Source organism: Danio rerio, chromosome 4, assembly GCF_049306965.1.
Source record: "Danio rerio strain Tuebingen ecotype United States chromosome 4, GRCz12tu, whole genome shotgun sequence".
Taxonomy (NCBI): domain Eukaryota; kingdom Metazoa; phylum Chordata; class Actinopteri; order Cypriniformes; family Danionidae; genus Danio; species Danio rerio.
Window position 1 is genome coordinate 52,742,501 of NC_133179.1, and position 14,911 is coordinate 52,757,411.

General features: G+C 36.7%; 2 protein-coding genes and 1 long non-coding RNA gene across 3 annotated transcripts in view; 2 read left to right on the plus strand and 1 right to left on the minus strand.

Annotated features, from left to right (window-relative positions):
• LOC141381964 (uncharacterized) overlaps positions 1–14,911 on the plus strand; it is a 1,176,553-nt gene that overhangs the window by 535,488 nt on the left and 626,154 nt on the right. The gene's annotated exons all lie outside the window — the stretch shown is intronic.
• Positions 1,277–3,952, minus strand: LOC137491270 (uncharacterized). The gene is made up of 2 exons (XM_068220439.2): positions 3,902–3,952; positions 1,277–3,443 (listed from the first exon to the last, which is right to left on the minus strand). Exon 2 carries the CDS (start codon positions 3,271–3,273, stop codon positions 2,476–2,478), a length of 798 nt encoding a protein of 265 aa, XP_068076540.1. The 5' UTR covers positions 3,274–3,443; positions 3,902–3,952; the 3' UTR covers positions 1,277–2,475.
• LOC100536441 (uncharacterized) lies at positions 4,572–13,461 on the plus strand. The gene is made up of 3 exons (XM_073949028.1): positions 4,572–4,614; positions 5,182–5,328; positions 12,163–13,461. The coding sequence occupies exons 2-3, from the start codon at positions 5,247–5,249 to the stop codon at positions 13,341–13,343; spliced, it is 1,263 nt and encodes a 420-aa protein (XP_073805129.1). The 5' UTR covers positions 4,572–4,614; positions 5,182–5,246; the 3' UTR covers positions 13,344–13,461.

The window sequence follows — 14,911 nt, forward strand, 5'->3', positions numbered from 1 at the left end:
CAGCATGTCAGGATGCAGAAAATGCTGACAAGACGGACGTGGTCTTTTAGAGTCTGGATGATCATGTCTCAAACCTGACCGGTAACCTGGCCTCTGTTCAAGATCAAAGCAAAAAATGTGTGAATTTATTTTTACTAACTTTATTTTTAACTATTTTTACTAGGCTACATAACAATAAAACAATATTCTGGACAAACTAAGACATTTTGCAAACGTTTAACCGTGGCAGAACCCCAATAAAAAAAAAAGAAGAGAAAGACAGGCAGAGTGATAAAAAGGATAAATAGAAATATTTATTTAGAATCACGGATTACTTATTTAAGCGCAATAGCCCAAATACATGTCATAAAATATTAATATTAACAATCATAATTTAAATAATGAAATTATATAACCTATCCCAATCCTGACATAGCTGCGTTTAAATAATAACTGAAGACGCTCCTTTAATGCATTCGCACGTTATGTTAAATTATTTTAAATTAGACGCCCCATCCATAACCAACCTTAAATCATACCTGAACACTGTTTAACAGTTCCAAGTAAACTGTTTTGTGTGACATTCTCATAAAATCTCTCTGCTTTTGAATATCTTTGTTCGTAATTGTTCTTAGCCCTGTCAATGTTTATCTATTTTGTATTGTTATAATATTTCCTTTCCTGTTTCTCTTACGTTTATATTCTTTAGCTGTCAATATAATACTTCGCGTCTATGGAAGAAAGAGTCAATAAAGATAGACAATGTGTAACATCATATTCATCAAAAGACGGTTTATGTGCAAGTAACTGCACCGGTCCGAGCAGGGAGCGAGCCGGCATGGGAGACAAGCTCCGATAAGATTGCAGAACAACATCTGTCACTGGATCCGAGAACTGAGATTTACGCGATCACCAGCTGGCTTCCGTTACATAAGGGCAAATATAGATGACTAAAACCTCATTTACTCATACTTTTTATCATTTATAATGTCCAAAACATTGATATTAATATTAAATGCTACTTTTGTGCCTTTAATAGCCTTTTTCTCGCCTGTTTACTGGGTTACAAATCTTACATTATTCCAGGACTCCAGGTGACCACTTTTTATAGCGGTCATCCTTAAATTTATATGCGTAGCGGGGTGCATCCGCTACGTAACAGTATCTTACCAATCTTGTTAATATTATTTACGTGACCAACGATAATAACATAACACAGTACTGAGTTAACTTTTAGCAAGGTAACAAGATCTACAGCTCGAGGCAATGACTTAGAAGCACATAAACAAGAACACAATTCTTACAAAATGAGAACAAAGATTTATTGAGCTACACTACGATACATGAAACTAACTACGTAATAAGCAAACAACAAACAAACTCGCACACACAGAGGCAGTTCAGAGGATGTAAAATGAGTTGACAACCATCCCAAATTAATTCTAATACTTTTCACAAGATCTTAGAATAACACCTGAGAAACCACAAAAGCAGAGATATGGCTTATCTTTAACTGTTTAAGATCAATCTGCCCCAGATCAGTAAGAGACGTTTGTTTGTTACTTGCACCTTTGCTGAAGATGAATCTCCCTCGCCAGCTGGCCTTGGGGAAACACAGTGCTCCTGATTGGCTGGTGGCTTCTGTGACGTCCTTGGAATTCCCTCGCTTGTGGGTGGGTGGTTCTGGGTTACTGAGGTGACGGACTGCTGAAAGTCGGTTTGCGGAAGTTCGTGCAGTTTCAAAGCAAAATTTCTTTGTTGCAGGGTGTCTTTAAGTGACCTGGTCTGATCCATCCCTATGGCACTGTCTGCCAATGAGCAATTGCCATGAAGGGCGGTGCCACACCGCGTGTCGACGTAGAAAGGGTCAATCATTAACACACTGCATGTAGATTTCACGGGGAAGAACTCTTGCAAGATTGAAACTATCTTACATCAAATGTTACAAGACGAATACTGTTTGTACTACTAGTTTTTCATTTACACTAACAGATTGCAAATGTCACTAGCTTTCATTCAAGTCCAGATCTCATACATTTCAGACACATACAGATCAGTTTAATCTGCTTTAAGGGCTAAAACAACACATTGATTAACCTGGTTGGTTGAAATAACCACAGCATATGAGGAACATTATGGTGTATTATTCAAAGATACATCTGCCTTAGTTCTAACATTTTAAGAGATTTACTTTCATTTGTATGCATTAATGTTTCTAGAGATCTCTTCGTCTCTACGAAATTGTGCATCTGACAGGATGCACAATTTCAATGTCATTCAAAAGTCTTGTGAGGCGGTTCCTGCTGAAAATCCCGTAAAGCCCCTTTGTTTAGTTTAAATCATTTACTAATTTTGCTGAAGGGTACCTGGAACATCTGCAGCCAGAGAATTGGTCAGAATAACCCAAAATCAATTGGTGCTTTGTTATCGTGATGGTTTAAGCCCTTAAGCCAGTTCAATGACTGAGACAATTTGCAGATGCCCAAGATTTCAGATTCAACTCGTGCTGACCACTGCAATATGCCCATGAGTTCCTTCAATGTGTTTATTAAGGTGTGATGATTTGCTGAAACTCTCCCCACACTGAGTGCATGTGAATGGTTTCTTTCTAGTGTGGATCCTCATATGGTGATTAAGGTTTGTTGAGCAGTAAAAACTCTTCCCACACTGAGTGCATGCGTATGGTTTCTCTCCAGTGTGGATCATCATGTGTAGATTAAGGTTGGATAATTGGCTGAAACTCTTCCCACACTGAGTGCATGTGAATGGTTTCTCTCCAGTGTGGATCCTCATGTGGTTATCAAAGTTTGTTGAGCAGTTAAAACTCTTCCCACACTGAGTGCATGCGTATGGTTTCTCTCCAGTGTGTATCCTCATGTGTTGATTAAGGTGTGATGATTGGTTAAAACTCTTCGCACACTGAGTGCATGTGAATGGTTTCTTTCCAGTGTGAATCATCATGTGATAATTAAGGTGAGATGATTGGTTGAAACTCTTCCCACACTGAGTGCATGCGTATGGTTTCTCTCCAGTGTGGATCCTCATGTGTTGATTAAGGTGTGATGAGCAGTTAAAACTTTTTCCACAACGAGTGCATGTGAAGGGTTTCTCTCCAGTGTGGATCATCATGTGTAGATTAAGGTGTGATGATTGCTTGAAACTCTTCGCACACTGAGTGCATGCAAATGGTTTCTTTCCAGTGTGGATCATCATGTGATAATTAAGGTGAGATAATTGGTTGAAACTCTTCCCACACTGAGTGCATGTGAATGGTTTCTCTCCGGTGTGGATCATTATGTGAATCTTAAGTTTGCTTTTGGTGGCGAAACTCTTTCCACACTGAGTGCAGGTGAAACGATTCTTGTCTCTCCTTTTTAAAACACCATCAGTCTGTAAATGAGTTTTTTCCACAATTTTGACATGATGTTCCTCCTCTTTACTCGCCTCATTCTGTTCAATTAGGTCTGAAATAAATAAATAAATAAAACATTAGTTTTCATTAAGTCTTAAAAACTCTCATCAAAAGCTAAAAAGTGAAAAGACACTGGAAACATTGGCTACACACACTGTAATTTTGATGCACATTGAATGTCAAATGAATCAGATCATATTTTGTTTGGTTCATTAACGTGTACACATTTAGGCAGATTCAATTCAATTCATCTTTATTTATCTAGTGCTTTTACAATGTAAATTGTGTCAAAGCCGCTTAACATAGAAGTTATAGTAAATTTAAACAGTGTCAATCCAGTTTTCAAAGTTTTTCATAAAAGTCATTTTGGTCATATTGATAAGACACAGATTTCTACGATTTGTAAAGTGGACAGGGAATACTTGTTTGTTGTGTGCCTAATTTAGCACTGAATAAAAAAACAAACTTTAATCAATCGCTTTATATAAGTGTAAACGCTTTAAAACAAACCTTTCTCCAGTTGAATCACAGCGCGGGAGCGGCGCAGGCTTATGACGTCACAATCCACGCCAAAATAAAAGCCTTTTTAACCTTTTTGACTTTTTATCCTGTTAAAAACTAACAAAGCAATAAAAATGTCCTGTTTAAAATAAATACCTCTTGCAACAGTTTATTTATATGAACTTACTCTCATAAGAAGATTTTATTTTATTTTCTTTCTGTTCATTGTTTTATTCATTTTACATTTTTATTGTTTTGTTAATTTTTAACAGGATAAAGTGTCCAAACGCAGAGAAAAAAATATATATAAGTCATGACTAGTTAGAAGAACTAAAACGTGTAGTAATAATGAATACTTTTTACATGAAGAACACCTATTTTACCTCCTTTTCTGTAAAGTTACGGCTCCAAACACTCATTAGATTATTTGTTATACCTTTTAGAATGTTGAGATTTTTGCTTTAAACACTTAGTCTTAGTGGATTAAAAAAGTTTTTTTTTAATTGTCTTAAAATGTTTAGAGTAAAGGTTTTGATCAACTCCAAATACTGAATATATGTGCGTCTGTGAGAAAATGGAAACGAGGGAGAAATGTATCAATAAGTCAAGACTGCAACAGTAAGTGGCAAAAGGTAAAAAAAAAAAAAAAGACTTTTATTTTGGCGTGACGTGTGACGTCATAAGCCTGCGCCGTTCCAGCGCTGTGATTCAACTGGAGAAAGGTTTGTTTTAAAGCGTTTACACTTATATAAAGCGATTGATTAAAGTTTCTGTTTTTTTGCCATTCAGTGCTAAATTATGTACCTGCTGTTGATAATATTATTTTACCCTTTATACAACATAGCCCTCATTAATGTGAGTAAAATAGTACTATTGTTTGAATAAAGATATGATAACCTTTTTGTTCCTGAGAGGAAATTTGTCTAGTGCAAAAAAAGTGCTACACATTGCTTTAAGCAGACAATAAGCTAAATAAAACAAACAAAACGATTAAGAACATACATAAAGAATAAAGTTTAAAAAGTTACAGAGATTTGAGTAATAAGTTTCCTTATTGAAGGTTTAATTTATTAAACAGTATAATGTCAGTCCATTCTAAGTATACATTACTATATATAAGAAATGAAGTAATGTTACTAGTTTTAATCAGGTCATTTGTGGCTATTGTTTCTTGCTCAGACTTTCCTGATTTATTTTTTGTTAATTACTCTTATATAAAGAAACTGTTGAAGTAAGTGTTAAGGAGAAGTTATTTTGTTTCTGTTCATTTTTTTGTTTATTTTAAACAGGATAAAGTGTCCAAACGCAGAGAAAAACTCCTGCTGAAGTGACTGATCTCCACACTGTTATAAAGATGGCGTTTATTAAAGAGGAGAGTGAAGATGTGAAGATTGAAGAAACATTCACAGTCAAACAGGAAGATCTGCAGGAACAAACAGATTAATTTTCATTCTCAAAGACCAACTCGGTCATTTAATCCTCATTCAGATATATTTTAATAGTAAGAATATTAAATTAAATCCATCTTGCAGCCCTGAGTGTGCTGCCTAGTTCTCCTAAATGCACATAAGCACTCAAGTACTATGTTTCCATCCAAAAATGCAAATTAACTTTATGCTTAAAACTTGATTTTTCCATTCAAATGAAATCAACTCACTTTTATTGTCACATCATCAGCAGCACGTGTGCTATGATGAGTGAAAAGCTTAGGTGTTGGCTCCAGACAGTACAAAATACAGACAGTTTAAATACAACAACAGTGCAAAATACAGACAGTGCAAATACAACGACAAAGAGTCAAAGCGAACAAAATCATCACTTCCTGATTAACTGGCGCCAAATATCAACAATGAAAATGGAATTTGCTGCGAAAAGAGAAGCTGCATCAATAGCCGCGTTTCCACTATCATGCCTAAAGTGAGCGAGCCTAGGCCAGTCACGTTTCCACTATCACTTCCGGGGCCAAAGCGGGGCTTTCTCGGGGCCAGCGGCCGGCTGTTTTCAGCCCGCCGAATACCTTGGGCCAAAGAGGGCTAGCTGGGGCGGAGTGAAAGGAGAGGCAGACACTAGTTTTCCGATCGCACACGAGTACATGCACCAAACAAATAACCAAATAAAAAAAATAAGGGAAAGAAAGCATCTAGCCTTTTAGTCTGGGGTCTTTTTGCGTATGATCGCCCTTATGTTTCCCTTTTAAATGTAAGGCTGTTGCATAAAATAATAAAGTTTTCATTTATAAGTGACTTTGCTGCATCCTCCTTGATGTTTCAATAACGCATAATAATCTTCACACCATATTAAAGACACAGCAGACAGTAAAGGTTTTTGAGAGTTTTTGTCAAGTTTAAAAGGTGTTTGTGCATGTTTAGATGCCTGGATGTGAATGTTAGACCGAGCAAAAGAGCGCTCTCTTCACAGCTCTGTTGATGCTGCGAGCGGCTTCTGTTTTTATTTATTTTGAAGATAATACACAACATAAATACAACAGAAAGACATTAAACTTTACAAATTTCGTGACCATTTTTGTAGACTCAAAAACAATAGTGTTATATCCTAATAAAATAGCCTAAGATATATTGAAATAATTTAAATAATTACAAATATCAGATATAATAAAATCACATAAAATCTAGCTATAATAATTTAGGGAGCCTATAAACAGTACATAAATCATAACCATTTAAACCCATATTAACCTTTCATTTTACAAAGGCCTATCTGAAAAAAAGATTTTAGATATTTTCTAAAACAATAAACACTTTTTTGTTTGAAATATTATTTATAAAGTATATGGATACGATCATATTAATCAAATCATGTAAACAGTGCATTTTATGGGTGAGTGAAAGCAGAAACTAGGCTACCTTTTTATCTGTCATGCATGCATTATCCGCCTGATTACCGCTGAAGTGGGCGGGTTGTGTGACGTTTGATTCGGGGGAGATTCTGGGGGCAGGGTTTGCATGACAGTGGAAACGCGACATGATTTCTGCCTCACTGCTCAACCCCCCCTTGCGATTGGCCCGGCCCAGCACGATAAAAGCCCTGGCTTGCACATGCCCGACAGTGGAAATGCCGCTAATCTTTTCTTCATCTAATTAATGACTTGCGCCTCAGAGGGTAATCCTGAAACGCAGTGAACGCGTAGTGGCGTTTAAAGGTGTCAGACACGAAGATGCTCTTAATTCTGGAGGTCATGAATAATATAATAACACTAATACTTAAACTGTAAGGCGTTTAAGAATGACCAAAACAAGAGTTCAGATGTTTTATAATGTACTGAGCCGGCTGGTTTGTCCTTTCATACACATTTGTATCATCACATGATCTCTTATAACAAAATCACATGACCTTTTTCAATGCACATACGGGAGTTTGTATCGTGTTTTCCATCGTGATTTTTCACCTTTTCTTATCGAATAAAACGTTTATCCTACTCAGTTATGCGCATACTTTTTTTTTTTTTTTTTTTTTGCATCATGGTGTTTCCATAAACTGTTTTTTTATGTGCATAAAAATAGGTGGATGGAAACATAACTATTGAAAGACAGGAATGAGTTTCTCTCTTGTTACTTGTTCTCGTGTCTTTTGTCATTATTTTATTTATTATTAGTCTCCCATTTTCTCTACCTTCTTAAGGCTATTGCTTTTCTTGTTCTCCTACTGTTTGTAAAGTGTCCTTGAGCACCAGCGCTATATAAAATAAATAAAAACTTAAACTGAGCTGAAGATATTTGACCTACAGTATTCTCATAGAAGATATCTGCTATTATGGTGATAGTGTTGGCTTAGTACTCTCCATTTGCATATGTCACATTGATCCAAATTAACTTTTTTCATCGACCTCTTTATTGGTTTTAACTTGTTTCTAGTAGATGTTACTAGTTCTCAAAGATAGTATTAGAGTTAGAATTACATCATTATTATAATAACTAATTATCAGGGCTATTGTGTTTAAACAGGGTTTCTGCGGGGTCTTAAAATGTCTTAAATTCCAAAATCTAAATTTTCGGCCTTAAAAAGTCTCAAATTTACTGAAATATTGTGTTGTAGGTCTTTAATCTTTTTTAAACAAGTCTTCATTTTCCTTTTTTATGTTTTGCTACCTAATCTGGCCAAAACCCACACAATCACCAACAATCCATCTCAATAAAACTTTCAACTTTTTATTCAAAAAGGTCATTTTAACTGTATTTATTTTAATGGTTTAATAATTTTCCTTACAATAACATTTGTTTAAACTCGCTCCATGTATTTACTGCTCAAGACATCGAGGACAGATTGTTGTGTAGATTTTAGTTTGTTATAGTTTTTAAAACATTTAAAACATTTGTTCATTTTTTATTATTTTTAATGAAAGTTTATTTAGGAAAAAAGTGTGTGGATACAAGTAAAGCTTGCATGTTATTACACACAATTTAAAATCTTTTGCTAAGAAATATCTATAATATATATTTTTAATTTATTTATTATTGTATTATTAAATGTATTAAATTATCAAATTTTTTAATAAGGCAAATTAAAATGTTTTTCATCTGGGGTGTTTGAAAAATTCCTTAGACTTTAGCGCTTTATGAGTCTAAAATTCTCATAATGGTCTTAAAAATGTCTTTAAAAGTCTTACATTTAACTTAGTGAAACCTGCAGAAACTCTGGTTTAAAGTATAAAAAAACATGGATGCCCCAATATTAAATATGCTGAATGAAATGGACACAAAAATAATTAATTATTATAAAACATTGTACAGTATTCTAAACTATATGATGTTGCTGCAGGGTAACGTGAGACTAAATGACTATTGTGGAACAATAACGTTTAACATTGCGCTGACTACAACTGGCCAACAAACTAGTTTAAAAATGACTTTTGCTGCTTAAGAAATGAATTACAGCATGCTGATGATATGCAAACATTTGAGTGTAAAGTTTGTCAGTATTTACCTTATTCTTCACGTACCAGCAGGTGCCACCATTGGAATCTTTTTGCTTGAGACTTTTGTTAAAGAATACATTTTTAGATCCTAAAAACAATGTTGTGCTGCTGAGGCATGGGACGATAACCGTTTTCAAGGTTTTTTCAACGCAGTTTGAAAAAAGTCGAGGTTTTAAAACCGCCAATATTTTCTGCTGTACCGTTCATCGCTATATGTAAGTTTTTTTTTACATTTTGTTTTAAGATTTTCAGGACAACAGTATCTCCAGCAGAAAAAGATCTCCAAAGATGCCATTTTAAATTGTAAAGAAATCTGTGTTTATGAAACAAATGAAGACAACAGAAGTCAAGTATTCAATTGAGTGATTTAAGCCTGGTTTATACTTCTGCGTCAAGTGACTGGCGTAACTCACGGCGCAGGCAACGCGCGCAGCTGTGCATTTATACTTCTGCGCGCTGTCTCTGTTGGTCTGCATTAACACTTCCGAAACGCTAGTTGGCAGTGAGGTGTAAATGTTCCTCTGTGTCGAGTTTCTTCACTTCTGTTTTGCTTTTCCTGAACACTTCCTGGTTGTACAAGTGACTCAAACTCGCTCATTTTGAGGCAGGAACCGGCGGACGTGCAACAACTTTAACTACGAGGTAAACACGAAACAAAACTTTCCATCCGGAGCTCCTTCACGGTACTCCACACTTGTAAACAATCGCTCGCGCCGTTCGCGCGGCTCTTGGTCCCGCCCAGACTCGTCAGTGCTACAAAGCCGACCAATCACAGAGCTTGCGCTACGCGTTGTTGCGACGTGTAGTTACATTTTTTGAGAGGTGCATGTCAGTGACGCCGACGGCCACGGCGAAGGGCTATGCGTCAGCGATGTAGCATATGCCGGCGTTTGATGCAGAAGTATAAATCAGCCTTTAGCCTGACATGTTTATTGCTCCAAAATACTTTAAAAGTTTCTCAAAAGAAAATGTTTTGTGTTCAAAGAGGAAAAAGTGTTTTTTTTTTTTTTACCCAGACATTTAAAAGAATATATTTAAGAGAAGTAATCGCAGTACCTTGAAACTGTGATATTTTTTTATTCAAGGTTATCATACTGTCAGAATCTTATACTGGCCCATGCCTAATGCTGCTTATTGTAGCAAAGTCATATTTTCTTATTTTATTGTTTTTCTTTGTATGTATAGTCATTAACACACTTGTTTGCAGAGCAAGAGAGCCTGTCTCTGAAAGAGAGTTTTCTGTCGGTCTCCTCCCCTTTTTAAAAGATAAAGCGGCATTTCTCACTTAGCCTTACATATTGTGCTTTTTGGATAGGCTATGAGCATAAAAAATTGGTTGATTGAAACGTCACGATGCACATAACTTTTGAAATATAAGCATAAAGAAACATGCACATAACTGAGTAGGACAAACTTTTTATTCGATAAGAGCAGATAAACTCACATAAACAACGCAAGCACTTTTACTGAACAAATTCCAGTATGTGTGTTTAAAAAGGTTTGTTATAAGAGATCATATGATGATGAAAATGTGTGTGAATGCACAAACCAGCAGGCTGAGAACATTATAAACATCTGAAATGTTGTTTTGGTCATTCTAAAACACCTGAACCGTTTCAGTATTCATGTTATTATATTATTAATGACCTCCAGAGCATCTGTTCTCTGCGTCTCATTGCTTCAAACGCCAACATGTGTTCATTGTGTGCCAGCATTGTCCTCTGAGCTGTCATTTAAATAAAAGATTCATGTAGCTTTTTCTACCGCAGTAAATTCTGTTTTTACTGTTCTTAATTGGGGCCTGTTAATCAGGAAGTGACGATTTTGTTCTCTTTGATGCATTGGATGGAAACGCAGCTTTATTTGCACATCTTTTATGTGACATCCCAGTTTTGCGCATAAATTTAATTCGCATTTTTTGATGGAAACATAGCTATTGCCTACATTTCAGTTACACAAAGAACAAAGTCACATAGCAGTATAGCTAGTCCTTTCTTAATGAATAATTAGCTTAAATTTACTAACCTTTGACGGACATGTACTGTAACTAGATTAATGAGATTATTACTAGTTCTAAAAAGATTTTTTAGTCCTGCTTACATTCTAAATGTCATATCAACCTCTACCACTTGATAGGGCTGTGCAATTAATCGAAAATCTGGTTTCAATTTCGATTTTGGCTTCTAATGATTATGAAAAACCATTAATCGAGATAAAAGATTATTCCATCATATACTACACACACCTAACGCCATCTTAATCTGAGCGCTTTAATGGTCAAATGCATGCAAATTTGGGTCAGAGTGCTGTGTTTAGTGAATATTCATATTAACTTTTATTTGTGTAATAAACAAAAAAGTTGAGAATCAAAAGACATGTGAAAGAGAAACCATATCAGAGCCGCACTTTTCTTAAAGTGACAGTGCGCAATATTTCTGCTGCCGACTGTTTTTAGCATTAATCAAACAACAAAAGGAGAAAATCACTCACTGCTCTTGACTGAAAGACTTTTGTAGCTCTAATGTTTTTCTGAATTTGAAAACTCTGAGTATTTAATCTCTCGTTAAATGAACTCAGAGTTCAAGTTTAAACTCTGAGTTGGTTAAACCTCCTTACTGAAACAGGCCCCAGGTCATCATGACATGATTGACAATTGTCACTGTTTGTCATTGTACTCTGTTTATCCTGAGATAAACAGATGCTGAGTATTCTTAGGGCTTTTCACACTTCAAATTGTTAACCCTGGGTCATTCTAACCCTGGATAAATTCTGGGTTATTTTTAGTCACCTTCCACACTGCTCATGCTATACATGGGTTTAAAAAATAATCCTGGGTGTTCATTAACAGACAGTTCACATTTGTAAACCCTGGGTTATCATTATTATTTTGTATATTTAAAGTCACAGGCACAAAAAGAGCTTGGTTTTCCTCTGACCCCCAAAATTAATTATTCTACAAGTTATATGATCTGATTTTGAGCTGAAACCTCAGACACAATCTGGGAACACCAAAGACTTATTTTACATCTTGTAAAAAATGGGTAATTGTAGGAACCTTTTAAAGGGATAGTTAATGCAGAAATGAAAATAGCCTCACCATTTACTCTTCCTCATGTGGTTTTAAACATTTATGAGTTTCTTAATCCTGTTGAACACAAAAGAAGATATTAAAAAAAGAAGAAAAAAACCTACTGGCTTACTGTGTTCCACAATAAAGGAAATGTCTAAAACTACATGACGGAGAGTAAATGGTAAGGTCATTTTCATTTGTGGGTGAAACATCCATTTCTTGCTTGTCGCTTTGAGCCTTCATACTAAAGCTAATTTTTTTTTTTTTTAGATCTGATGGTGCTGAAAGAAGAGACTCATGGAAAAAATGAAATAGATGAGAAACAGCAGTTTGAGAAACCCCAAGAAATAATGACTGATGAAAAACCCACACTGACTAAAAAGACTTCATCACACGGAAGACCTCGGAAATCCAAATCTGGGTGTAATTTCAGCTGTAAACAGTGTAGTAAGAGTTTCAGTCAGAAGTCAAAGCTTGATGTTCACATGAGAGTTCACACTAGGGAGCAACCTTACACCTGCGAACAGTGTGGAAAGAGTTTTGGTCAAAAACAAGGCTTTAAAGCCCACATGAAAATTCACACTGGAGAGAGGAAGTTCACATGCCAAGAGTGTGAAAAAAGCTTTTATCATTCTGGAAACTTTGCAGCACACATGAGAATTCACACTGGGGAGAAGCCTTTCAGCTGTAAGCAGTGTGGAAAGAGTTTCTGTCATAAGCCAAACCTTGATGTTCACATGAGAGTTCACACAGGGGAGAAACCTTACACCTGCGAACAGTGTGGAAAGAGTTTTGGTCAAAAACAAAGCTTTAATACTCACATGAGAATTCACACTGGAAAGAGGCCGTGCACATGCAAACAGTGTGAAAAAAGCTTCTATAATGCAAGAAGCCTTGCAGCACACATGAGAACTCACACTGGAGAGAGGCCTTTTAGCTGTATACTTTGTAGAAAGAGTTTCAGTCTAAAGCTGACCCTGATTGCTCACATGAGAGTTCACACTAGAGAGAAACCTCACATCTGCGAACAGTGTGGAAAGAGTTTTGGTCAAAAACAAGACCTTGACATCCACATGAGGATTCACACTGGAGAGAAACCTTACACATGCACAGAGTGTGGTAAAAGTTTCCCACATATAAGCACACTCAAACACCACATGAGGATTCACACTGGAGAGAAGCCGTTTGCATGTGCTCAGTGTGGAAAGAGCTTCACAACCAAAACTAGCCTCAAGAACCACATGAATGGTCACACTGGAACCATAGTGTTCACATGTGATCAGTGTGGAAAGAGTCTCACACGCAAAGACTACATTAAGAAACACATGAAGATTCACTCAAGAGAGGATCGTTTTAGATGCAGTGAGTGTGGAAAGGGCTTTAAAAATAAAAGAAGCCTCAACACTCACATGAAGCTTCACAATGGAGAGCAGAATCCTCAACATTGAGGCCTTGTCCACACAAACACGGGTATATTCAAAACGGCAGCTTGTTCATGTAGTTTGTCTGTTCATTCAAGTGAACATTATTTATAAACTACTTTCGAGAGGATCACATGCTTATGATTGTCAACGGCTGGTCCAGCATTAGCTGAAACATGATTCACCAAACAGATGATTCCTGACTCACTATAGATAACCAGAACACAAAGCTGCGGTCACACTAGACTTTGAGATTGTGAAATTCTGCCATACGGCGCTGTGGAAAGGGGCGGGATCAAACAAGATTTTTAGAAATTAAAAAAGTGAGCAATTGCTCCATGGTTTAAATTTCTGTCCAGAGAGGTCATGTTTTGATCCTCGATTGGTCTCACGCAGTCAAGTGATGCGATTTCGCAGGTCAGAGTTCACCAAGCATGAACTTTGCACCTCAGCAACCAGTGAAACTTGACGCATGACCCTGTTTCTAGTCTGACGCATTCGTGTGCGTATGAATGGAAGTCTATGGGAGGAAAAGCCCAGTGTGACCGTAGCTTAACTCAGTTATCCTTGTCTTGAAGAATCCCTCTCCCACCCTTACTTCCCCCCTTTTTAGATTGGGCAACACAGCAGCCAATGATTAGCCAGTGGTTAGCAATGTTGCCTCACAGTAAGAATGTCGCAGGTTAAAGTCGCTGCTAACCAGTTGACTTTTTGTGCAGAGTTTGCTCATTCTCCCTGTGCTCGCGTGGATTTCCCCTGGTTTTCTCCCACAGTCCAAAAACACACAACCTAAGTAAACTGAACATTAAATTGGCACCATAGTCGAGCTCTTAGTAAGCCTTATATCTCCCTTTAGCCGATCTACCTGAGCTCACACTCCCCTCTCGTCCTGCTAACGGGAGGGAGCCCAGGGCTTGAGGATCTTATAAGCTTAGGTCTCTCCCGGGACAGCATGCCAAACAAGTGTGAACTCTTGAATGCATATCAAGTTACTGATAATGAAACCCTTTGAACACCTGAAAATTTAAACTCAACTGAAGAGGGGTGAAGATTTTGCCAGCTGTTTTGTAGTGTAGATCAGGGGTCACAGCCCAGTACCAGGTTGTGAGAGTTGCTATCGGGCTGCAAGAAGGCAAAATAACTCAATATGTTGATATATTGTATTGGCTTGTTTCATATGCAACAAGTATCTGCTTCTGATAAGGTGTGAACCAAATAACCTACAGGAACTCAAGAGATGTGACCCAACCAAAGCAGTTGGGTAATCTCCAGGGGGGTTTCATCAGTGTCTCACAGACTGTACTTTGGTTTAAGTTACTTGAAGATGGACAAGTTAACATCAACTAACATTGTTAACATTGTCTTCAATAAAGTCTTCTCCCTTTAAGAACTTTGGTCAGCTTACTTATTTTATGCATTAGTCATCTATACATTGGCGAGCCACCCAAGAACGGTTAAGCCAAATACAGTAAAAGCTGACAATGTGCTTCAACTTATTATGAACCGATCACCATATTTGTGCAGGGTTCCACACAATTCTTTCATGTTGTCACAACACAAATTAAGTTAACTTAACACTTTTAAAAAATGTATGT